Source organism: Lepidochelys kempii, chromosome 20 (assembly GCF_965140265.1).
Source record: "Lepidochelys kempii isolate rLepKem1 chromosome 20, rLepKem1.hap2, whole genome shotgun sequence".
NCBI lineage: Eukaryota > Metazoa > Chordata > Testudines > Cheloniidae > Lepidochelys > Lepidochelys kempii.
In genome coordinates, this window is record NC_133275.1 from 14924412 (window position 1) to 14951584 (window position 27173).

The following is a 27173-nucleotide window of genomic DNA, read 5'->3' on the forward strand; positions in this document are numbered from 1 at the left end:
GATCATTTATGAATAAATTGAATAGGATTGGTCCTAGGACTGACTCTTGGGAGACACCACTAGTTACCCCTCTCCATTCTGAAAATTTACCATTTCTTCCTACTCTTTGTCCCCTTTTTTTTACCAAGTTCTCAATCCATGAAAGGATCTTCCCTCTTATCCCATAACAACTTAATTTATGTAAGAGCCCTTGGTGAGGGACCTTGTCAAAGGCTTTCTGGAAATCTAAGTACGCTATGTGCACTGATTCCACCTTGTCCATATGTTTGTTGATCCCCTCAAAGAACTCTAATAGGTTATTAAGACATGATCTCCCTTTACAGAAACCATGTTGACTTTTGCGCAAAAATTTATGTTCTTCTATATGTCTGACAATTTTATTCTTTACTATTGTTTCAACTAATTTGCCCAGTACTGACATTAGACTTACTGGTCTGTAATTGCCAGGATCACCTCTAGAGTCCTCCTTAAATATTGGCAGTAGCTGATTTAAAGGACAGGTTAAAAACCATAGTTAATGGTTCCGTAATTTCACATTTGAGTTCTTTCAGAACTCTTGGGTGAATGCCATCTGGTCCCGGTGACTTGTTACTGTTAAATTTCTAAATTAATTCCAAAACCTCCTCTAGTGACACTTCAATCTGTGACTATACCTCAGATCTGTCACCTACAAAAGTTGGCTCAGTTTTGGGAATCTCCCTAACATCCTCAGCCATGAAGACTGAAACAAAGAATTCATTTAGTTTCTCTGCGATGACTTTATTGTCTTTAAGTGCTCCTTTTGTATTTCGATCGTCCTGGGGCCTCACTAGTTGTTTAGCAGACTTCCTGCTTCTGATGTACTTAAAAAACATTGTTATTACCTTTTGAGTTTTTGGCTAGCTGTTCTTCAAACTCCTTTTTGGCTTTTCTTATTACATTTTTACATTTAGTTTGGCAGTGTTTATGCTCCTTTCTAGTTACCTCACTACGATTTGACTTCCACTTTTTAAAAGATGCCTTTTTATCTCTCACTGCTTCTTTTACATGGTGGTTAAGCCATGGTGGCTCTTTTTTAGTTCTTTTACTGTGTTTTTTAATTTGGGGTATACATTGAAGTTGTGCCTCTATTATGGGGTCTTTGAAAAGTGTCCATGCAGCTTGCAGGAATTTCACTCTAGTCACTAAAAGAAAAGGAGGACTTGTGGCACCTTAGAGACTAACCAATTTATTTGAGCATGAGCTTTCGTGAGCTACAGCTCACTTCATCTGGTCACTGTACCTTTTAATTTCTGTTTAACTAACCTCCTCATTTTTGCATAGTTCCCCTTTCTGAAATTAAATGCCACAGTATTGGGCTGTTGAGGTGTTCTTCCCACCACAGATATGTTAAATGTTATTATATTATGGTCACTATTTCCAAGCGATCCTGTTATAGTTACCTCTTGGACCAGATCCTGCGCTCCACTCAGGACTAGATCCAGAGTTGCCTCTCCCCTTGTGGGTTCCTGTACCAGCTGCTCCAAGAAGCAGCCATTTAAAGTATCGAGAAATTTTGTCTCTGCATTTCATCCTGAGTGACATGTACCCAGTCAATATGGGGATAATTGAAATCCCCCACTATTATTGAGTTCTTTATTTTGATAGCCTCTCTAATCTCCCTTAGCATTTCATCGTCACTATCACTGTCCTGGTCAGGTGATCGATAATAGATCCCTACTGTTATATTCATATTAGAGCCTGGAATTACTATCCATAGAGATTCTATGGAACATGGATTCATTTAAGATTTTTACTTCATTTGACTCTACATTTTCTTTCACATATAGTGCCACTCCCCCCCCGCCCCCCGGCACAACCTGTTCTGTCCTTCCAATATATTTTGTACCCCAGAATGATTGTGTTCAATTTATTGCCCTCACTCCACCAGGTTTCTGTGATGCCTATTATATCAATATCCTCCTTTAACACAAGGTATTCTAGTTCACCCATCTCATTATTTAGACTTCTAGCATTTGTGTACAAGCACTTTAAAAACTTGTCACTGTTCATTCGTCTGCCCTTTTCTGATGTGTCAGATTCTTTATGCGAATGTTTCTCGTCTGATCTGGCCCATACTTTATCCTCTTCCATCCTCTTCTCCTGACTAAAACCTAGAGAATCTGTATGAATAGACTCTCCTCTAAGAGATGTCTCTGTCCGATCCACATGCGCCTCTGCAGCAATCGACTTTCCCCCATCTCTGTAGCACTGGATAACTTGCACCCATGAGTTAATCAAGGAGTAGTCGGAGCCATTGATATTTAACAAATCTTGGAACACTGTATTTTCCACTGCATGCATCCGATGAAGTAGGTTTTAGCCCACGAAAGCTTATGCCCATATAAATTTGTTAGTCTCTAAGGTGCCACAAGTACTCCTCGTTCTTTCATCTGTAGTGAGTGCATTTCAGCTGAGAGTCACACTTTGGTGTCTCCTAATCTGAGTTTGAGCTCGGGCCTTTCAGAGTTGTGGGTCTCACCTCCACTGAATTTTTATAAGATGCTGAGAGCTGTGATATTCCTCACAATGTTTCTCCAGTGGAACTGGAGACAATCCTTTCTCTAGTAAAATGGAAGAAAGCAAATTGATTCTAATTACCAAGAAGAGTAAGTGGGGTGGTCTGGGTAACTATGGGCTGGTTAGCCTGACATTGATCCCAGGCAAAATCATCGAAAGACAGTTTCGGGATGCAATCAGAAAAGAGTTAATGGATGGAAGCATAACTAATACCAATCACGATTTTTTAGGACAAAAGGTCTTGTCAAATAAGATCAATGTATTTTGATGAGATTACATGGATGGTTGACTGAGGTAACTGTGTTGGCAGAATATACTTAGACTTCTCACTTAGTCCTGCATGACATTTAGATGAAAACAAGATATCGGTACACAAAAATCAATGCAGAACATATTAAATGGATTAAAACTTGTTAACTGAAGTACTTGTAAGTGGGGAATCATAATCCAATGGGATGTTTCTAGTGGGGTCCCACAGGGATCTGTTTTTGGCCCATCACTATTCAACATCTTTACCAATGATCTGGAATAAAATAGAAATTCACTGCTGGTAAAACTCACAGGTGACATAAAAACTGATAGAATAGTAAATAATGATGAGGAGAAAGTTAATTCTACAGAGATCAGGATTACGTTGTAAACTGGATTTAGTTGAACAGCTTCCAAATGCAAGGTCATAGAGCTAGGAACAAAGAATGTAGGTCATAATTATAGGATGAGGAACTATATCCTGGAAACTGTGGCTCTGAAGAGGGATTAGAGGTCATGGTGGAAACCAACTGAGCGCATGCTCCCACTGCCATGCTGTGGTGGCTAAGGGCTTGGCTACACTTACATTTTATAGCGCTCTAACTTGCTGGCTCCGGGGTCTCAAAAATCACCCCCCAAGCGCAGCAAGTCAGAGAGCTTTAAAGCGCAAGTGTAAACAGGCTCCGAGCCCAGCGCTCGGAACTAATCTCCTCATGGAGGTGGATTACCAGGAACGCTGGGAGAGCTCTCTCCCAGCACTCGTGCGCGACCACACTCGCACTTCAAAGCGCTGCTGCGGGAGCGCTCCTGTGACAGTGCTTTGAAGTTTCCAGTGTAGCCATGTCTTAAGAGGGCAGCATGAGCCTTGAATGTATAAACAGGAGCAGTAAGGAAGCATTATTACCAATATATACAGCATTAGTGAGACTATTATTGGATCCTATGGCCAGTTCTGATATTCAGACTTTAAAAAGGATGTTGACTAACTAGAAAAGGGTCAGTGAAGAGCTACAAGAATGATTCTTGGTCTAGAAAACCTGTCTGACTGTGAGAGACTAAAGAAGCTCAGTCTATTGTTTATCTGAAATAAGTTTAAGAGGTGATTTGAAAAGGGGCTATAAGTATCTACATGCTGAGAAGATTTCTGAAACTAGAAGACCCTTTAATCTTGCGACAAAGGTAGAACATAAAATGAATGTATTCAAGGGACACCATCAAAGGACCTAACCACATCAGCCAGACCATCAGAGGCTCGTTCACCTGCACATCTACCAATGTGATATATGCCATCATGTGCCAGCAATGCCCCTCTGCCATGTACATTGGCCAAACCAGACAGTCTCTATGCAAAAGAATAAATGGACACAAATCAGACGTCAAGAATTAGAACATTCAAAAAACCAGATGGAGAACACTTCAACCTCCTTGGTCACTCAATCACAGACCTAAAAGTCGCAATTCTTCAACAACAAAAAACTTCAAAAACAGACTCCAGCGAGAAACTGCAGAACTGGAATTAATTTGCAAACTGGTCACCATTAAATTAGGCTTGAATAAAGACTGGGAGTGGATGGGTCATTACACAAAGTAAAAACTATTTCTCCATGCTAATATTTTCCCCTACTGTTACTCTCACTTTCTTGTCAACTGTTTGAAATGGGCCATCCTGATTATCACTACAGATGTTTTTTTCTCCTGCTGATAATAGCCCACCTTAATTGATTGGTCTCGTTAGAGTGGGTATGGCAACACCCATTTTTTCATGTTCTTTGTGTACATATATCTGCCTACTGTATTTTCCACTGCATGCATCCAATGAAGTGGGTTTTAGCCCACGAAAGCTTATGCCCAAATAAATATGTTAGTCTCTAAGGTGCCACAAGTACTCCTCGTTCTTTCATCTATAGTGAGTGCATTTCAGCTGAGAGTCACACTTTGGTGTCTCCTAATCTGAGTTTGAGCTCGGGCCTTTCAGAGTTTGTGGGTCTCACCTCCACTGAATTTTTATAAGATGCTGAGAGCTGTGATATTCCTCACAATGTTTCTCCAGTGGAACTGGAGACAATCCTTTCTCAAGTAAATTAGAAGAAAGCAAATTGATTCTAATTACCAAGCAATCAGCAGGACTTGAGAGGCAGGTACCCGAGTGCAAATAAAAGGTTTTCCTTTACTGGGTGTATCGTTAGAGCCCCGGTCAGTAATTGGAGCTGGAGAATAACTGAACAAGGAGGCAGCCTGCTGCAGCATTTATAGAGTGTGTTAACAGGCCCTGTGACCTGCTGAATGGAATGAACATGTCTGGAATTCATTCTCTTTAACAGGAATTAAAACATCAGCACAGAGAGACGGAGAAAGTTGGCTCATTTCAAACAAAGCCCCATGACTGCTCTGGCCTTTTCATTTCCTTTTTAGTGCAGTCAGTTTCATACTGGGGAAGGGCACTGCCCTGACCAGCCCCGGAGACTGAATGCCTTTAGCCACAGAACACATACAGCATGAGCAATGGCAGGGCAAGGTGCTCCAAAGCCCAGCTGGGAGGATCCTGTGAAGGGTGAACAGACACCATATGGCATAGGTTTTCCAGCTGTAGGGTGCCCCCGACAGGGGAGCAAAAGGAGCAACTGTCCTGGGGCCACGATTTAAAAGGGCCTGGGGCTCCGGCTGCCGCTACTGCAGCAGTGGCCAGAGCCATGGCCCCTTTTAATCACCGTCGGAGCCCCGGGTGGAGCGGGCCAGGCAGTGCAGATGGGCTGGCTGGAGGATGCTGACCACCCCCCAGCCCCACCCCTTCTGCCCAAGTACCATACCGGTAAGAGTTGAAAGTTACTTTCACCCCTAGACAGCAGAAAAAGTTTGGGAACTTCTGCTGTACAGGATCCAGACAGCCAGACACCCCCACAGGAAGGGAAAGGGCTGGCACTAGGCCTGTGGGACAGAACACAGCCCAGGACACCACCTTTAAGGGAATGTGGACTTCTCAAAGCCAGCCTGCCTGCTGGCCTATCTTCAACACTAGTTTTCTTCTCCAGTTGATTTAAGGACTGGAGCACAGGCTGATAGGGGAAAGAGGAAGCACAGGTAGGACCTGTCTCACAGGAGAGTTGGGCCACCTGTTAAAATGGCTGCCTACAGTCCACCAAGCAAAGGTTTAGGGAAGAGCTCCATGGAAGGTAGTGAGGCACGCATACACTTCTGTGAAGGGACAGGCAGGACGCTGACAGAATAAGATGAATACTGTATCCAGATGAAAGTTCAGGGGGCATTTATGCTCTTCATTATTAAATTAATATTTTTAATGTAGTCATAATGATCTGAAAAAGGGATTGAGTGGTGAGGTGGCAAAAGTTGCAGGCAACACTGGTTATTTAGGTTAGTCAAGACAAAGGCGGCTGTAAGAGGAGCTGGGCAAATCACAGATTTTTTTGGTTTGTTGGCAGTTCTGAAAAATTGAAAAAAAATTGTTCAGCATAAACAGAATCCAGAAAAACGCCAAATATTTCTGCAAATCAACAGAGTCTGTGGCTGGTCAAACAAAGTTTCATTTGACCCAAAACATTTTGTTTCTAAGCATTTTTAAAGCGCTGGCATCAGGAAACAGGAGGAGAAGTTGAGGCCCCCCTTAAAACTTTTAGAGCAGTAGTTATTGCTGCAAGGATGTGGGCGCCAGGAGTTCCATTCCCCCCTCTGCCTGATGTGAAGCACGGATTTGAGTTTGGGTGGGGAGAGAGGTGCCCTAACCACTGGGTTATACCACGTTTTGAGGCAGGGTTTTCTCTATCTCTTCTATTTGAAGCTGTTCCACTTGACTAGTCATTGGAGCAGAGACTTGAACATGGGTTTCCAACCACCTAGGTAAATTCTCTAACCACTAGGTTATAGAGTCATTTGCGTTGTCTCTGTGTGTCCCAATGGCTGTTTAAGTATTTTATACACACTGGAACAGCATCAACAGAAGCAGCTGTGGACAGTTCCCAGAGGGTGGCAGGTGATCACTGCTAAGCTACAGCAAGGAGACTTAATTTAATAAAAGTCAGGTTTCAGAGTAGCAGCCGTGTCAGTCTGTATCCGCAAAAAGAACAGGAGGACTTGTGGCACCTTAGAGACTAAAACATTTATTTGAGCATAAACTTTCGTGAGCTACAGCCGATGAAGTGAGCTGTAGCTCATGAAAGATTATGCTCAAATAAATTTGTTAGTCTCTAAAGGTGCCACAAGTACTCCTGTTCTTTTTAATAAAAGTGTGACTCTGCCTTATAGCCTGAAGGAGCTGTGTCTGACCTACACCTGACTCCTGGCAGTGACCTCTTTCTGGCTTTCTTGCCTGAGCTCTGTTAATGTTTTCATACAACCTGCCATAATATACAGGAATCCTTCTTATACCAGTTGCATAGAATATAGCGGTACCCCGACTCCATGGGCTTGTGGCCCCTGCAGAGCCTGCAGATGATTAGCAGCATGGGCTTGGCTTCTGCTCCAGGCTCTGCATTATTTTGAGGTTGGTGGCTGCATCATCATTCTTATCCTTATTAATTGTTGTTGTATTCCACTGGAATTGGGTTTTCTACTGGGTGAGGGACCACTCACTCATACTCTTCCCCTTCTCAGACAAAGCTGTTCCTGAATCAGCATATTGTCCATGCTGCTAGGAGGGTAAAGTGCCAATCTGGGACACTTATTTTGAGGTAAAAAGAAAAGGAGTACTTGTGACACCTTAGAGACTAACACATTTATTTGAGCATAAGCTTTTGTGAGCTACAGCTCACTTCATCAGCTGCTATTCTGAAACCTGTTATTTTGAGGTGGCATCCATACAACAGATGGTCACACACAAAAGGCCCACGGCCAGTCACTCACTGAGGTCCAGAGCAGATGGTCTCAAGCTGGTGCAGGCAGCTTCATTATCTGTAGAACAACTCAGACAAAAAATAGTTGACTACCTCTCTTTGACCTCCTGCATAACACAGGCCACAGGACTGTCCTGAAGTTTTGTTTGAACTAGAGCAGCTCTTTTAGGAAAACATACAATCTTGATTTTAAAAGTACTGGTGATGGAGAATGCACCACAGCTCTTGCTAAATTGTTCCAGTGGTTAATTACCCGCATTGAAGTCAATGGGGTTACTCATGTGCTAGAAGGTATGCACATGATTGTGTGTCTGAGTCAGAACCTGAGTCAACAGCAGAGCTAGGAGTCCTGTGCTCTAACCATTAGAAATGCTGTTTTCCACAATGAAAACTGAACTGAAAATGCAAAGAGAGCTGATTGAAGGACAAGAAGCAGCTAGACAGTCGGTTTTGTTGTCACTGTGCCCAGGGCTTCACAATACCATGCATCAGCCAAGGCATTCAAACCACAGCCACCCAAAATAGTCCCTGCAGAGGAAAATAGCCAGGCCCAGAACATCCCCCACGGGGCAAGGGTAGGAGAAACATATGTGCAAAAGCAGCTTCTTTGCTGATGTTTTCACTGTTTGTAAAGTTTTACAGGTACCGACTGCTGCCACTCAGGGGCTGTGATGGATTTATAGGAGGTGATATATGGTGAATGGCAAGATTCAATGAGTAAGGCTGCGTCTACACTTGGAACTGGGGATGTGATTCCCATCTCACATACACATACTTGCGCTAGCTTTCATTCAGCCAGCGCACTAAAAATAGTAGTGTAACTGTGGTAGCATGGGTGGCAGTGAACAGTGGCATGGGCTAGCCACCTCAAATATCAGGGTCCAGGCAGGTTTGTTCTCGGGACAGCTAGCTCATGCCACCATGTGCCACTGCCTGTGCTACCCCTGCTACGCCCCTGTTTTTGGCGTGCTCGCTCAATGAGAGCTAGTGTGAGTATGTCCGCATGAGCTGGGAGTCACACCCACACCTAGGTCCAAGTGTAAATGGAGCCTAACAGAAATGGTTACAGAAGTGCTCTCTCTGCCTATATCTATAAATAATTAGTGAATAGATAAAGTGCCATAGATGGCACTCAAGAATATGTAGCATATTTCCTGGGTTTTGCAGGACGAATAAAACTTGTGCATGGCAAATAGCTTCCTCTGTCTGCCCTTTGCATCAGATCTTAACCAAAACACTGAAGAGGTATTTCTGCTATATTGAGTTGTAAGCTTCCCTGCATTGTTGACATACAGACTGTGCTGCAGGTTTACTCCAGGGCTGTGTAGTTCCAAATGGGTTTAACACTTGCTCACACACATCTGCCCAACATGGCACACAGGAGAATAGAATGGCTTTTTCTCTAGGTCATTTTGCATTTGGAAGAGTGACTTAGAGACCAGTGCAGGCAAATGGACCAACTATCCCACACAAAGCAATAGCTCACACACAGCCTAGGATATTAGACCTGTTCTACTGAAAGAGGAAATACAGACCTGAACCCTGGAGTTAGAAGATGGTACTTCTAAAAAAAGTACCAACTCTGAAAATTGTATAAAGTATCAATCCTCTAACCCAGGGTTCTCAAACTAGGGATGCCGCTTGTTCAGAGAAAGCCCCTGGCAGGCCGGGCCGGTTTGTTTACCTGCCGGTCTGCAGGTTCGGCCGATCACGGCTCCCACTGGCCGCGGTTCACTGCTGCAGGCCAATGGGGGCTGCGGGAAGTGGCGTGGGCCGAGGGATGTGCTGGCCGCCCTTCCTGCAGCCCCCATTGGCCTGGAGCGGCGAACCGCGGCCAGTGGGAGCCTCAATTGGCCGAACCTGTGGATGCAGCAGGTAAACAAACCGGCCCAGCCTGCCAGGGGCTTTCTCTGAACAAGCGGCGTCCCTAGTTTGAGAACCACTGCCCTAGCCCATAGTCATAATGCTACACAAACATACCCCAATAAATCTATATAATCAAATGCCAAGATTGTCCCCTACCTGTGTGCAACTTTTTACACACATGGCCTGGGGGAACACGTGCAGCAGCTCCATTGCACATGGGAACAGGAGCCTCCATTTTCGGATGTTTTACACACACGATTTTACTGATTACATCAGTGTGACAGTACAGGCTTTTGGCTACTAATACATATTTCAAACACATCACCATAAAACTACAGACAGTCAAAACACACACCTGGGAACCCTAAGGATGAAAAAAGGGAGGCTATGAGTTTCCAAACCTGGGGTGCCACGGTGAGAGCCAGGTGACCACTGTGCAAAAATTCAGACATTTTGTCATTTCTGAATTGCATTTTGATTCATCTTTTTTTAGTTTGTTTGTTTACTTTCCTGAACATTTGTGCAGGTGACATTTTTGTGGTGTGGTTCTTTATGTTTATGTTCTCACACTACAGTTTTGTTTGCATGAATGTTTGGACAAACCAATGTTCAGGCCCATGGACATGATTTGTTTAATCAAGAATCAAAATTTGCTTTGTGAACAAATGGAAATTGTTTTGGGTTGAATTAGTTTAGAAAAGGTTGGGACATCCAATCAGGGAACAGAAACAATACCATGTGACATGGGTGATCATTCCACAGCTTGGGCAGAGAATTGCCATGATCCAATCACTGAATAAACACATGCTGCAGTCAGTTTGAAATAAAACCAGAGGCATAAAGTATTCTCCTTCTGACCTACGACGAGATGTGTGAAAATTATTAGTTGGCCTGTGTCAGAGCACAGATGAGGCTGGATGAGGCTGACTGAGGATGTCCTTATAGCCAGTGGCCCTGGAACAATTTTTATAGTGGGGGTGCTGAGGGACATTGAATCAAACTGTGATCCCTGTATATGATGGAAACCACTTCAAGGCAGGGAGTGTGGCAGCACCCCCAGCACCCTTAGTTCCAGCACTTATGCTTCTAGATAGAGGCTACACCACTAGGATTCTACACATCAGTAAGGCCTGTTTAAAATCAGGTTTCTTTATCAACCTCTAGGATACAGGGGAGAAGAGAGCTATGATTGCGCTTGCTTGAATCAGTGAATAGTTGCGCTGCTGTGTTCTGAAAAAGCTCCCATGTCTATACTGCAACATAAGCCCAGGGTTTGAAGTCAGGCTCGTGCCTAACCCCCATTCTGTCTGCACACAGATCATGCTAACTCAGGGCTCAGACATAGGGTCCCAGGACCCCACGGGACAGTGGGTCCGAGTCTGAGTTAAGTTTAACCCAGGTTAAAGCCCTATTGCTTTGCAGTGTAGATGCATTCCCACTGGACTCATGCTCTGGGAGTCCACCAAGTGTATCCCATAATCCCATGGGCCAACTTGCTTTGTCCTTTGGATAGTCAAGTTTGGTGGCCAGTCAAGTTTTCCCACACTGCACCACGAACAAAGGGCTAGAGCAGTCACATTTTGGGAAGGTGGTAGGAAGTGGGGAGGGATAGCTCAGTGGTTTGATCATTAGCCTGCTAAACCCAGGGTTGTGAGTTCAATCCTTGAGGGAGCCATTTAGGGATCTGGGGAAAAATTGGGGATTGGTCCTGCTTTGAGCAGGGGGTTGGACTAGATGACCTCCTGAGGTCTCTTCCAACCCTGATATTCTAAGTCTGAGATACACACGGTTGGACTCAGGCCAGCATCACACAGTGTAGATGCTGGAGCCCCAGGTTGGGACCCAGGGTTCAACAATCCCTAACCTAGGCTTACAAATGAGTCTAGATGCTCAAATCCTAAATTAACAAACCCTGGGGCTGTTAACGTAGGGCTTACATTGCAGTATAGACATACCCCAAGTAGGGTGACCAGATGTCTTGATATTATTGGGACCTTTGCAAAACCAGGGCTTTGTCTCATATACACAACTATTTCCCCGCCCCCCCCCCCCCCGAAAAAAGTGATCTGATTTGTCACGCTTGCTATGTGGTCACCCTAACCCCAAGTGACCAGCAAACCCTGCTGGGAGGGAACTGCAACAACCTCATGAGAGCATTGGTGCTGTTGCAAGGTTGTCACCTGCCTGAGCCATGGAAAAAGATTGTTAGGGTTACAAGAAAAAACAATCCAAAAATTGAAGAAAAGCGAGAAATGCAGACTTAAGGTGCAGCTTCTCACATAACACAGACTCACAACCTTAACTCTGGCTCCTCTGATCCCTTCCTAAAGGAGACATTCAGGAAGATCCCAGCAACCTTCACCCTCACACAGTTTTCCTGTGAAGCACGGGTGTTTTCTGCCAACCATCAACAAGTACTTCTCAGATCAATGGGGCTGTAGAAAGTAGAAAGGTCTGTTGGGCACAGAGAAAAAGGGCAGGCTTGGTTGGGGGGGGCAAGATTCCTTTTACCCCCAAATGAGGGATATTGCAGATTATGTATTCCTTGCGCCACCTTATCCTAAACCGAACTTCGCACCCCTTGATAATCTGTACTTTATTCCACAATAACCAGAAACTTCTATGCTAAACTCTGTACTGTTTTCTTTTTATTTTAACATCATCTTAATAAAATTATTAAATCTGTTCATTTCCTACTGCCATTCCCCCCAGAGCACAATTAAGGTGCTGTGTGTGAACCAGGACTTTAATTCTGCATTTTCTTTCTTCAGTTTGCGGTACAGCTGGTCAAAAATTTTCAACTGAAAACATTTTTCACCAAAAAAAAACCAACCAAACTTTTTTTTTGGTGGGGAATGTCATTTTTAGATTCCATTTTTTTAAATGGGAAATTTTGAAATGAAACAAAAAAAAATTGCTTCATTTTGTTTTCAGCTACATTCATCGGTTAGATTCAGTTTTCCAAATTGAAACATGTTGATCTTTACTTTTTGTTTTTTATTGGCTTTTTCTCCATGTTTGGTTACTTTCCCCACTAGAAAAAGATGGGAATTTTTTTAAAAAAACCATGCTAAACTAAGGAAAAACACTTTCTCACACATTTAAAAACTTTTTTTCACCTAGAAAAGTATGGAAATAGTTTTTAAAAAGTTAAAGCGATACTTTCCCTCACTTTTTAAACATTATTCTAGACTTTTCTTGTTGAAAAAAGTAAAAAAGTGAGAGAAAATGGGTTTTCCTCCATTTCCTCAGGTTTTTTTCCCTTTTCCACCTTTTAATAGTAGGAAAAAAGGGGGGGATTAAAAAGGGGGGGAAATGGGGGAGAGGACTTGAAAACCAAATTGTACTCTAAGGGAAAATTTTTGTTTTATTTCATTTCAAAATTTCTCAGCAAAGGTAAAAAAACAATCCCAGGAATTTATTTTATCAGCTCCGTTGTGTTGTTTTGTAGCACTACCCCTTTTTTGATGAGATTACGAGTTTGGTTGATAAAGGTAATAGTATTGACATAAAATACACTTCTGTAAGGCATTTGATTTGGAAACACATGACATATTGATTAGATGATCACAATGGCCCCTTCTGGCTTTGGAATCTATGAATCTATGACAATCCTACTACATCAGTGTTTCACAGAGATGTGCACAGACATGGTCAGGCAAGTGTACTGCCCGTGTGCCTGGCCACCTTCCCAATATTTCACCAGAGGAGCTTTTGTGTGTGGTCTCTGTTGAAAATTAAGGTCAAGTTGATGGTCCTGGTTATTGCAAGATGATTATATGGAAAATAGTTTGAGAGATATATACAATATAGAATTGTAAATAGGCTATAAAACTGTTGAAGTGAAACTTGTCACCTGAGGTGAGGTGGGTCTCAGGGCTAACTCAATCAACACTGAGAACAATGGACATCCAGAGCCAGCCCTGTGTTTACTGTCTAGACCAAGTGCAGGCCTGAGGATTTACAAAGACAAAAATACCCAAAGAAAATTCTCTGAATAGGTTACCCCTTCTGGTAAGAGACAATAGTCTATAACTGTTGTGACAGGGTCGGGCCAGATGGCTACAGGAGAGAGATAAAAGGCAGATATATTAGCCCCAGATTAAGCAGGTCCCTTTTCCCTGGGTAAGGTAACAGGGGCAGTTCCAGAACAATCAGGAACTTGCTGGAACTAATTAAGGCAGGCAGGCTAATTAGGACACTTGGAGCCAATTAAGAAGCTTCTAGAATCAATTAACACAGGCAGACTAATCAGGGCACTTGGTTTAAAAAGGACCTCACTTCAGCCAGTGGGGGGCACACAAGGAGCTGAGAGTGAGAGGGTATGCTGCTGAAGGACTGAGGAGTACAAATGCTATCCGGCGTCAGGAGGAAGGTCCTGTGGTGAGGATATGGAAGGTGTTGGAGGAGGCCATGGGGAAGTAGCCCAGGCAGTTGTTGCTATCACACAGGTGTTACATGAAAAACTGTGGACAGCTGTGATCCACAGGGCCCTGGGCTGGAATCCAGAGTAGAGGGTGGGCCTGGGTTCCCCACATCCCCCCAACTCCCTATTGGATACGGGAGGAGTTGACCTGGACTGTGGGTCCCACCAGAGGGGAAGGTCCCTGGCCTGTTCCCTGACCCACTAGGTGGACCAGCAGAGACTGTGGGGATTGTTCTCCTTCCTTTTCCCCATGCTGGCCAGTGATGAAGTTAGCTGAGTGAAAGGCAAGTTTGAGCCACTAGCAAAAGTGGCCAAACTGAGGGCTGCCGTGAATCTCTGAGGGGAGCAAATCCGTCAATAAGTGCAGGACTCACCAAGGCAGAGGAGGAACTTTGTCACACTGTATAAGAGGAGAGGGCACCAGGTTACAGAGGAGACATACTGCATGTGGGGGTATCTGTTGAAAGGTGAATCTCAGCTTTCCAGTCTGGGCAAGCACTAAGAACTGACCATTGGGTGAGAAATACCTTATTGGACAAGAGAAAGTAACTTGTTAATAAGTATAGGCTATCAATTGTTTTTCTTTCACATGTAAACTTATGTTTCCAAACACATGTACTTGCTTTTATTTGAATCTGTATCTCAAATTTTGTTAAATAAACTTCAGTTTGATTTTACTATAGATAAATCTGGGTACCTTGTGCTAAGGAGAGTGTTGAACTGAGGTGAAACTGGTAAACTGGGGTGCACTGCTCCCATGGAGGCAGTGGATTGGAGTATAGCGTAGGTGTCTGGAGTATAAGGGACTGGGCGCTTGAGTGTAACAAAGTGGGGTGTGTAAACTGATAGCCTGCATAAGGAAAGAGTGGGGCTTGTGGAGCCCGGAGTGGAGCACTTCTGTTGCCAGCAGCTGGGAATTGGGAAGGGTATCCCCTTGTGCAGACCAGGCTGTCTCTCATACTGCAAGAAGATGGTAGCAATTCACCCCAGAAACCTGGATAACCCTGAAAAGTGTTAGAATTCCCCCTGCCAATATCCAAGAGGAATCAAATTATCTTCACAGTGGAGGCAGACAAATGCCTGGGGAGTGGAGGGGAGACCATGTCCTTTTCTAGGGAAGTGACTAGTCCTACTGACTTGAAGAGAAATTCCGAGTCCTGAAGCCCAGGCCAGAGAAATAAGCTCTTTGCCTCTCCTTACCAAGGAACCAGAGACAGGAAACAACATGGTGATGGCGCTGTCTCCAGAAAAAAGTTGGGATACTGAGGCAGCTGCAGAGCACAGCCCAATCTATGACACCCACCCACAGGTGGGAAATACCCAAGTAAAGTGCACAACAGCTGCTTGGGAGATGACTGAGACAGACAGGAAGGAGGGGGGAACCTCTCCCCTCATCGGCAACTGCCTGATGGTATGTGAAAATGTACAGGACCCTGAGCTGGGTGGGCGAAGAACTGCTGCTCACCTTGACTCAGTGTGTGGGGAGCTAAAGGCCACCCCAGTGGGGTGAGGGATCAACTCTCCTCCGTTCCCAGGGAAGCTGAGGTTAGGCCACTGGAGTCCCCAGGTCCCATCCTCTAAGGCGCAAACTCTGAAACCTGGTGACGGGGGAGGGTGTCGGAGCCAAGCTCCAGCCCATGTAGGAATGTCTATACTGATATTTTTAGTTCCATAGCATGAGCACCACAAGCCGAGTCTGTAGACATGGGCTCTGAAGCTCGCTGCTGTGCATATTTGTTTGCAGTGTAGTTGTATCAAGGGTGACTTGAATGGGATCTGTGAGGGATCAGCACCTCTCAGGAGCTGATTGATAACAGCGAAGTCTTTAGTTAATGTTTCAGATTGACAAGTGTTCTACAAGTAAAGTAAAACTATTTCCCCATGTTTATTCCCACCTTCCACTCCCCACTGTTCCTCAGACGTTCTTGTCTACTGCTGGAAATGGCCCACCTTGATTAGGTTCACCCCCGCCCCCCGCTCTCCTGCTGGTAATAGCTCACCTTAAGTGATCACTCTCTTGTTACAGTGTGTATGGTAACACCCACTGTTTCATGTTCTCTATGTATATAAATCTCCCCACTGTATTTTCCACTGAATACATCCAATGAAGTGAGCTGTAGCTCATGAAAGCTTATGCTCAAATAAATTTGTTAGTCTCTAAGGTGCCACAAGTACTCCTTTTCTTTTTGCGGATACAGACTAACATGGCTGCTACTCAGAAAGCTCTACAAGTGCTAAGTATTGTCATTCCGCATCATGTGGCCTCCTGCCCATATCCACACTGCAGAGCACAAAGTCCCTCCTCAGGGAGACTGCAAAGAGCTGCTGGGGACAGTGGCTAGCGAAAGGCAGAGAAATGGTGGACTCCAGTTCACATGATCACCTTGTCCTCGACCAAATGCCTCACATTTCAAACCTTCCTTCTTCCACCTTTGCTTGCTGGACTTGCCTCTTACGCTTTGCAACTGACTGCATACTTGCCAAGACACAGCCAAATCCTGCACTGGTCTAAACAAGCAAAATTATATCTCTAAATCCATATCCATTTTGGTGGGGGGTGTATTTTAACACCTGCTAGCAAACACGTGTGAAACCCTAGTGTAGACAAGACAGTTGGAGTTTTAACCCATGTGAGCTACTCAAGATCAGCCCTAGGGGAAGACTACAACATGACCTGCTAACACATGTCAAAACTGCAACTTGTCTTGTCTACACTAGGATTTTAACGTTTGTTAGGTAACGTTAAAAATACATCTGTTTTTGTAATGAAGACAAGCCCTAAGAGGTTTCAACTGATGTTCACAGCATAGATACAGAGAAGTTGGATTAAAAAAGTAAAGATTCTTGCTGGAAGGTTGCACTGTAACACTACGTAATTTTTTTAAAGTCCATAACCTTAACACAGAAAGACCTAAAAACACAGAGACAAAGCAGGCTGCTCCCTAAAACAGAGAAGAACAATTCACCCACTCCCCTTGCTACAGGCTGGCTCTCTGAAGACTGACTGCTGAGCTTGTTTCTCTATAGAGCACTCTGTAGACTGCAAGCAGGCTCAGGAAACCTCTTACAAACTTAAAGTGATAGCTTGTAATTTTAACAGTTTTCAATACACCACATTAGGGATGCTGGGAGAGGGGAAAGGGGTTATGTACAGCCATAAATTATGTGAGAAAAATGTAGATCCCAGATCCCAATAGGCTTTAGAATCAATGCCCGAATCAGTCTCTGGAGTGACTCCACAGAAATCAATGCACTTGTACCAGGGAACTACATTTTCAGTGGTAACTGCATATTCCCTTGTGAAAAATACCCTAAGATCCTGACAGCAGAGAAATCCTGATGACAGCCATCACTGTAACACAAATCGGATAAGAATGGGAGATCCATGCCAGATACACGAGAGACCCAGCTGGTTTCTTGCAGAAGCAGATGTTTTATGATTACAATTCCTTCCAGAATGCTTACGTGCACAGAGATGGTGGCACCATCAGGAGAGGTGAGTCTACCAGGACCCTGGGGATGTTAAGATATTAATGGATGCAGCTGTGACGGTGAAAAGGCCTAAGGCCACCGGGCCTTCATTGAGCAGTTTAGGGTTTTCCCTGTAATATTTCTGACAGATGGTTAAATCAATCATTAGATGGAAGGGGTGGAGGGAGGCAGAATGCACTGAAATAGCTGAGCAGGGGTTATACCTGAGTGCCCCAGAGCACAGCTTCACAGAGGGTGGAGATAGTGGTGGAGTGAGCTACTTGGAGGGTGAGGAGGAAGTTGCTATGATCATCCTGAATTTCCCACCCCAAAAAGAGGGTAAGAGGTATGGAGGCTACTTCATGCTGGACTAGTATCCACATAGCACACTCTGTGCCTTTCCATCACCTACTGGTGAGAATTCCTCTCCCCCAGCGAGGGCTCGGGGCAAATGCTGGGGGCAGGATCTGGATACTGGTGATGCTCCCTTTCTGAAGTAGTGGTTCACTCTGGCCATTATAGCTCTGAGAGCTCCCCGTCTAGTCATGGACTGACCACTTGTCCTTCCCAAAGTAGAATCACAGCCCTGGCCTGGCAGATAGACAGTGCCTGCTGCTGCTGTGCCATTCTCCAGGAGAATGCATGCAATGTCCCTGAAAAAATCTGTCCATTGAAAACCTGGCCAATGTCCACATTGGGTAAATGCCAAGAGCAGGCATGGGCTTCTGGAATGTAGGGGGCTGATACAAAGAGAAAACAAGGCTTTCTCACACAAATGGATCCACAAAGGTTCTGAAGGAAGATTTTCCAAGGCACAAAGGGAAGTTAAGTGCCAAATTCCTGTTGAAAGTCAGTGGAACCTGGAGGCCTACCTGTGCCTTTGGAAATCTTCCTCCCAGGTCTGAAGGTTTTTGTATTTGCCTTCCTCTGGGACATCAAGCATAGTCATAGAATCATAGAATATCCAGGTTGGAAGGGACCTCAGGAGGTCATCTTGTCCAACCTCCTTCTCAAAGCAGGGCCAATCCCTTCTCTGCATTTGTTGAACTGCCCCCTCCCCCGACTCCCACCACCTCAGTTGCTGCCCACAGAAAAGTCTGACAAAGACAGCAGGACAATGGCTGTATTGGATTGTCCCCTCAAATTATAGGGTCATTTGTGTAATAACATGTCACGGATGCACATTTTTGATCTAAACCCTTTTGTCTAGTTAATGTGATTTTGAGACAATGTACCGGCTCCTCTTATTTTATTATAACCCCTGTGGTATGGTGCAGCCGTGGCTTGTATTGACCTCCACCTGGTCTAGTGTCCATTCCTAAAGTCCACACGCCTGCATGTACATTTTCAGCTAAGCCAGAAGCAGTTTGTTGCTGCTGGATTCAGAAGCAGTCTCATGTGTAAGGACTGCTAGCGATGGGTGAAATGTACAAATTCAGAAGCACTGGGATGGAGGAAGGTTTGGTGCTCTTTCCTGTAATTTCAAAGTAAATTGCCCACTTACCTGAGGCTCCTACCCCTGCATCGGGCTCGCCTGTGCTTGACTGGTGGGACTGGTTGGACTGCAGTGGAGTCAAAACCAGGTCCTGGCTCACTGCACAGCAGGATGCCCTGATCTGCCCCCTACACTCCTTCTCCTTCTCACTGTTCATGACAGGGGCCAGTCACTTGGGCTCCTTGGAAGCAGCCACAGGGCTCTTGGGGGGTGGGGGCGGGGTCTCCACTGACTGAGGATGGCATGCAGCTCTTGGCAGATCTGTGGCTCAGCACTGGACTGATTGTTGGCCTCCCTGGCCTTCTGGTACACCTGCTGCAGCTTCTTGGCTTGCATGTAACACTGCTGTTTGTCCCTGTCATAGCCCTTCTCCTGCATCCCCTGTGCAATCAGCTTGTAGATGTGAATGTTTCTACAGCCTCTTCTTCCCAAAAGCACGCAAGATCTAATATCTCCTGTCTACTCCAGGCAGGAGTGCATCTGGACCATGTAGCCAGCATGGTCAGCTGCACAGTTACACTCAACAATGAAGAGCTGCTAGGTGTGCTCACCAAGCCAGGAAAGGAATTTCAAAAATTCCTAGGACTTTTAAGGCGGGGGAGGGGCGCTTCCTGTCTACCTGATCCCTAGGCAGCAGAGTTCACAGCAGTGACCAGAGTGGTTAGTTTGGGGCATTCTGGGATGGCTGATGAAGGCAGAAATGGTTGACTTAAGTAACGCAGTGCCTGAACTCTCACTGCATTAATCTAACTACATTGATTGCCTACTAGCCCATCTAATTGTAAGCACAGTCTGAATGAGCTCTCCATTGACATACAGTGATGAGCTGTGGAAGAGGACTTCAGGAGCTGATCTCATTTGCATGGGCACATCCACCGTGCCTAGGTGCTCAGCATAATGTGATTGCTTGCCCAAATGATCACTTTTGGCTGGTGTTGGATGCCCAGTCCCCTTGTTATTCGGGCAGGAGTAATAAAGCGTTGTTATCCTTGTTGTGGTAATCAAGGGCAGCAGAACTGTGCTTGGCATACCCTGATTGAGGGACTCACCCTCAACCAAACGGCACTTGCTAGGCAGGAGACATAGATTCCAAAGCTCAGTGGGTTGAGATGAGCTTGGGTCATCGTCTGGGTTGTGGTTACTATTTGTCTCTTCCTCTCTCTCCCCTCTGTATAACAACAGCTGGTTAAGACTCAACTGAGAGTCTTGTTACACACTACCAATATTTAGGTCTAAGTGTTAAACATGCCTTAGGATACTGTCTCTGATGCAAGTGACTTCCCAGGGTTTACCAGCATTGATGCTCCCCCCGCTAACAGCTGAAATCATTGAGAGCTTTGTTAAGTGGTGAGTCTTGAACACATCCCAGTGATCGGCTGGCAGGGTCGCTGGCAGAGAGGTGTGGTGATTGGTTGGTAAGGGGGCTGGTGGGGAGGAGCGGAGCCCTGCAGACAGGTGTGGTGATCGGGCACCAGGGCAGCCGGCAAAGAGGAATGGTGAGTGAGTGCCGGGGCAGTGGAGTGAATAAGGTGCCTTCTTACCCTCCACACAGAGTAGGAGGTGAACTCTGCAGATGCACCTTTGAACTCTGGGTCTGCCCTGACCAAGGACAACAACTGTTAGTGGGGTGCAGAGAAGGGACGGGCACGTTAAAGGGACTTTTGGTTACTGGACATGAGAACCTGAGGGAAAAGGACATTGCCCAACTTTCTTGGGGTGGGTCTTTTGCTCATGGTTTGTTTATGAACCCTGTTTGCGGTGTTTTCCCAGTTTAATGCTGCGTTACTTCCCTCCTTTTATTAAACGTTTCTTTGCTACATTGCTTGTGAGTGGGGAAGTATTGCTTCTTAGAGGCGCCCACGGGGTGGTGTGTAACTGTTCCAGGTCACTGGGTGGGGGCTCGAGATGGGTTTGTGTTGTATTGTTGAAAAGGAACCCCTAGATACTGAACCTGTATCAAAGCACTGTACAAAGGAAGATCAGTTGGGAATATTGCCCAAGGTTCCTGACTCTGAGTTAGTGCTCTCACTGAAGACTGCGCTGCTTCTAGTCCACAGTCCTGCTTTCTATGGCTCCTCATTCCACATGCCAGCTCCAGTGCTCTGAGGGGGTAGCCCTGATTCCCAGGCCCCCAGAGACCTGATAGATTAGGAGGCAGGCAGGCAGGAGAAACTGTCCTCTCTGTCCCAAGATTCCCAGCTGTCTACAGCGCTGGCATAATAACCTGTTCAAAAGGGAAACTGAACTCTGCTCAGAGGGGGGCAAGTGACTCCTTCCTGAACAGGTGATCGGCTTGCTGGAAGGAGAGTGCAGAGCTGGGTTGCAAGGAAGTGCCACTGCAGGCTCTGACTCAAGTCTGAGTGGAGGGACCTGTCCAGGGAGCAGTCCAAGAGCACAGCCACGGCCAGTCTGGCAGGGATCCAGCCCCAGGGGAGGACACTGACCACAAGGATGGATGCATGCATGAAGACTAAAGGAGTGAAGTTGAAGGGGCAATTGAAGCCTGGTCTATGCTACAAACTTAGGTCAGCAGACCAGATCCCTTCTACCGACCTAAGTTGCCTGTTACATTGAGTTAATTACTTTACCTCCGCAAGAGATGTGGTGCTTAACTTGATGTTGATGGGTCGACAGAGAGGCAATGTAGATGCAACATTGTGTAAATCGACTGAATTGGCTTCCAGAAAGTGTCCCACAATACTCCGCTGTGACTGCTCTGGAGCTTGTTTTCAACTTTGTTGCACAGCAGCGAGGTACACAGGAAACATCCCCTCCCCGCTTAAAGCTCCGGGAACTTTTGAATTCCCATTTCCTGTTTGATCAGCGTGGAGAGCTCAGCAGCCCAGTTGATCATGGCGACTCAATGCCCCAAACACACTCCAGGCCGGAGTACTTAGGAGGTGGTGAATCTTACTGGTCTGTCTGGGGGAGAAGCCTCTGTGCAGGCACAGCTCCTATCCAGCCATAGAAACGCCGACATCCACGAGAAGATCACACAGGGTTTGGAGCAGAAGGGCTACACCAGGGACACAAAGCAGTGCCATGTGAAAATCAAAGAACTTCAGCAGGAGTACCAGAAGACAAGGGAGGCGAACAGTCATTCTGGTTCTGCACCGCAAACATGCCGCTTCTACAATGAGCTCCATTTGATTCTCAGCGGTGACCCCACCACTACCCCAAATGCGGCATAGCTACCACACAGGAGTCTGAGTCCTTGTCTACCTCAGGCGACATCAAGCAGGACGTTCTCGAGGGGGAAGAGGAGGAGGAGGAGGGAAATGGGAGACAGGCAAGCAGGGGATCCATTCTCCCTGAGAGCCAGGAGCTATTTTTAACCCCAGAGCAGTCCAGCCAGATACAGGACAGCGTCGTGTCTGAGTGTGATGCTGGGGAAGGCATCTCTGATGAATTTACAATAGCAAGCACACTGTAGGGGTTACATGCTCTTATAGTTTATGTTTAATATGAGAAAAAAAAGTGAGGTGCAGTAGGTATCTGCTTGCCAGTGGCCACTCCAGCTATAAAGAGGGTGTCCCCCAGAAAAGACTATTTATGTGTACAGTGATGGCTCAGAAATCTTCCATGGAGATCTCCAGGAAACTTTCATGGAGCTACTCTGCAATCCTTTGCCAAAGGTTTCTAGGGAGGGCTGCCTTATTTCTTCCACCATGGTAGGACACTTTCCCATGCCATTCCAGCATTCCCTCTGCTGGTACCATTGTGGTACACAGCATAGCAGCATAAGGACCAGGTCTGTACCCAGACGCTCGCAGCATGGGCTCCCTTGCTGCCTCTGTTACCCTCAGGAGACTCATATCACGTTGGGTCACCTAGGGGAGACGGTGGAAGCTTTCATTACAAGTACTTGTACCGCAAGCAATAGAGCATATGATCCCACACCCATGGTTATTTCCGGGTCCCTCAACCACAGTGTCCCTAACATGCCAGTGGTTTGGGTGCAGGAATTGGCATTGAACTCAGAATCTGCAAGCCCAGGGTGACTGCTATCAGCAGAGTTAAGGTGGGGGTGGGGGGAAGCTGGTTTTCCTGTGGTCTCTCATGGGTACAACACCCCTTCCCCACCCCCGCCCCGGAGCCATCTTAGACAAAGACCAGACTTAGGGAGGCTTAACTCTGGTCCCTGGTCTCCAAGCACCTGGGCCACCCCCCCGAGAACCCTCAGCGCCCCTGGGCAGACGCCCCCGCCCAAGATTTAGATACTGCCAAGAATGACCTTGAGTGGATCACTGCAGACTACGTGGCTCTGGGAAGAAGGATAAAGGAGTTTGGGGCTCAAGTGGTGTTTTCGTCCATCCTCCCCGTGGAGGGAAAAGGCCTGGGTAGAGACCGTCGAATCATGGAAGTCAACGAATGGCTACGCAGGTGGTGTCGGAGAGAAGGCTTTGGATTCTTTGACCATGGGATGGTGTTCCAAGAAGGAGGAGTGCTAGGCAGAGACGGGCTCCACCTAGCGAAGAGAGGAAAGAGCATCTTCACAAGCAGGCTGGCTAACCTAGTGAGGAGGGCTTTAAACTAAGTTCACCGGGGGAAGGAGACCAAATCCCTGAGGTAAGTGGGGACGTGGGATACAGGGAGGAAGCACGAGCAGGAGAGCATGAGAGGGGAGGGCTCCTGCCTCATACTGAGAAAGAGGGACGATCAGCGAGTTACTTTAAGTGCCTATACACAAATGCAAGAAGCCTGGGAAACAAGCAGGGAGAACTGGAAGTTCTGGCACAGTCAAGGAATGTGATTGGAATAACAGAGACTTGGTGAGATAACTCACATGACTGGAGTACTGTCATGGATGGATATAAACTGTTCAGGAAGGACAGGCAGGGCAGAAAAGGTGGCGGAGTAGCACTGTATGTAAGGGAGCAGTATGACTGCTCAGAGCTCAAGATTGAAACTGCAGAAAAACCTGAGTGTCTCTGGATTAAGTTTAGAAGTGTGAGCAACAAGGGTGATGTCGTGGTGGAAGTCTGCTATAGACCACCGGACCAGGGGGATGAGGTGGACGAGGCTTTCTTCCGGCAACTCACGGAAGTTACTAGATCTCAGGCCCTGGTTCTCATGGGAGATTTCAATCACCCTGATATCTGCTGGGAGAGCAATACAGCGGTGTACAGACAATCCAGGAAGTTTTTGGAAAGTGTAGGGGACAATTTCCTGGTGCAAATGCTGGAGGAACCAACTAGGGGCAGAGCTCTTCTTGACCTGCTGCTCACAAACTGGGAAGAATTAGTGGAGGAAGCAAAAGTGGATGGGAACCTGGGAAGCAGTGACCATGGGATGGTCAAGTTCAGGATCCTGACACAAGGAAGAAAGGAGAGCAGCAGAATATAGACCCTGGACTTCAGAAAAACAGACTTTGACTCCCTCAGGGAACTGATGGGCAGGATCCCCTGGGAGAATAACATGAGGGGGAAAGGAGTCCAGGAGAGCTGGCTGTATTTAAAGAATCCTTACTGAGGTTACAGGGACAAACCATCCCGATGTGTCGAAAGAATAGTAAATATGGCAGGCGACCAGCTTGGCTTAACAGTGAAATCCTTGCTGATCTTAAACACAAAAAAGAAGCTTACAAGAAGTGGAAGATTAGACAAATGACCAGGGAAGAGTATAAAAATATTGCTCGGGCATGCAGGAGTGAAATCAGGAAGGCCAAATCACACTTGGAGTTGCAGCTAGCAAAAGATGTTAAGTGTAACAAGAAGGGTTTCTTCAGGTATGTTGGCAACAAGAAGAAAGTCAAGGAAAGTGTGGGCCCCTTACTGAATGAGGGAGGCAACCTAGTGACAGAGGATGTGGAAAAAGCTAATGTACTCAATGCTCTTTTTGCCTCTGTCTTCACGAACAAGGTCAGCTCCCAGACTACTGCATTGGGCAACACAGCATGGGGAGGAGGTGACCAGCCCTCTGTGGAGAAAGAAGTGGTTTGGGACTATTTAGAAAAGCTGGACGAGCAGAAGTCCATGGGGCTGGATGCGCTGCATCCGAGAGTGCTAAAGGAGTTGGCGGCTGTGATTGCAGAGCCATTGGCCATTATCTCTGAAAACTGGCGATGGAGGGAGGTCCCAGATGACTGGAAAAAGGCTAATGTAGTGCCCATCTTTAAAAAAGGGAAGAAGGAGGATCGGGGGAACTACAGGCCACTCAGCCTCACCTCAATCCCTGGAAAAATCATGGAGCAGGTTCTCAAGGAATCAATGCTGAAGCACTTGGAGGAGAGGAAAGTGATCAGGAACAATCAGCATGGATTCACCAAGGGCAAGTCATGCCTGACTAATCTAATTGCCTTCTATGATGAGATAACTGGCTCTGTGGATGAGGGGAAAGCAGTGGACGTGTTATTCCTTGACTTTAGCAAAGCTTTTGACACGGTCTTCTACAGTATTCTTGCCAGCAAGTTAAAGAAGTATGGGCTGGATGAATGCACTATAAGGTGGATAGAAAGCTGGATAGATTGTCAGGCTCAATGGGTAGTGATCAATGGCTCCATGTCTAGTTGGCAGCCGGTACCAAGCGGAGTGCCCCAAGGGTCGGTCCTGGGGCCGGTTTTGTTCAATTCCTTCATTAATGATCTGGAGGATGGCGTGGATTGCACCCTCAGCAAGTTTGCTGGTGACACTAAATTGGGAGGAGAGGTAGATATGCTGGAGGGTAGGGATAGGATACAGAGGGACCTAGACAAATGAGAGGATTGGGCCAAAAGAAATCTGATGAGGTTCAAGAAGGACAAGTGCAGAGTCCTGCACTGAGGAGGGAAGAATCCCATGCATCGCTACAGACTAGGGACTGAATGGCTAGGCAGCAGTTCTGCAGAAAAGGACCTAGGGGTTACAGTGGACGAGAAGCTGGATATGAGTCAACAGTGTGCCCTTGTTGCCAAGAAGGCCAATGGCATTTTGGGATGTATAAGTAGGGGCATAGCGAGCAGATCGAGGGACGTGATCGTTCCCCTCTATTCGACATTGGTGAGGCCTCATAGAATCATAGAATATCAGGGTTGGAAGGGACCTCAGGAGGTCATCTAGTCCAACCCCCTGCTCAAAGCAGGACCAATCCCCAATTAAATCATACCAGCCAGGGCCTTGTCAAGCCTGACCTTAAAAACTTCTAAGGAAGGAGATTCTACTACCTCCCTAGGTAGCGCATTCCAGTGTTTCACCACCCTCCTAGTGAAAAGCCTCAATTTACTGATGGCCAGTTTAGATCCATTTGTTCTTGTGCCAGCATTGGCCTTTAACTTAAATAACTCCTCTCCCTCCTGGTGTTTATTCCTCTCCTGTATTTATAGAGCGCAATCGTATCCCCCCCCCCCAGTCTTCCTTTTGTTAGGCTAAACAAGCCAAACTCCTGAAGTCTCCTCTCATAAGGTCGGTTCTCCATTCCTCAGATCATCCTAATTTCCCTTCTCTGCACCTGTTCCAGTCTGAGTTCATCTTTGTTAAACATGGGAAACCAGAATTGCTCACAGTATTCTAGGTGAGGTCTCACCAATACCTTGTAATAACACTTCCCTATCTCTACTGGAAATACCCTGCCTGATGTATCCTAGGACTGCATTAGCCTTTTTCACAGCCTCATCACATTGGCAGCTCATAGTCATCCTGTGATAGACTTATATACCCAGGTCTTTCTCTTCGTCTGTTGCTTCCAACTGATACGTCCCGAGCTTATAGCAAAAACATTTGTCGTTCGTCCTTAAGTGCAGGACCTTGCACTTTGCACTATTAAATTTCCTTCCATTTCAGTTACTCCAGTTTTCAAGATCATCCAAATCTTCTTGTGTGCTGTTCTGGTCCTTCTCTCTCTATTGGCAGTACCTCCCAAATTTGTGTCATCATCAAATTTTATTAGCGCATACCCATGTTTTGTGCCAAGGTCATTAATGAAAATGTTAAATAAGATTTGTCCCAAGACTGATCCTTTACGAACTTCACTAGTAACCTTCCTCCAACCTGATAGTTCACTATTCAGCATGGACTGTTGCAGTCTCCCCTTTAACTAGTTCCTTACTCATCTTTTGATTCTCATCAACTCATAGAATCATAGAACCATAGGGTTAGATGGGACCACAAGTGTCATCTAGTCTAATCCCCTTTCAAAATGCAGGATTTGTTGTGTCTAAACCATCCCAAGATGGCTCCAGCCTCCTTTTGCAAACCGCCAGTGAAGGAGCTTCCATGACTTCCCTAGGCAGTTTGTTCCATTGTCGTTCTGTTCTTACAGTTAGGAAGTTTTTCCTGAGATTTACTCTAAATCTGCTGTGCTGTAGTTT

The 27173-nt window shown here is 46.0% G+C and overlaps 1 protein-coding gene across 3 annotated transcripts in view; it reads right to left on the reverse strand.

Moving 5' to 3' along the window:
- HDAC7 (histone deacetylase 7) overlaps positions 1–27173 on the reverse strand; it is a 241346-nt gene that overhangs the window by 207888 nt on the left and 6285 nt on the right. For 2 of the 3 annotated variants that reach the window (XM_073318376.1, XM_073318374.1), the window contains exon 2: positions 14298–14450. The exons of the other annotated variant lie outside the window; for it this stretch is intronic. In XM_073318376.1, the coding sequence (XP_073174477.1) occupies positions 14298–14370 (73 nt within the window). In that variant the 5' untranslated portion in view covers positions 14371–14450. The remainder of the gene's footprint in view (positions 1–14297; positions 14451–27173) is intronic. 3 annotated transcript variants of the gene reach the window in all.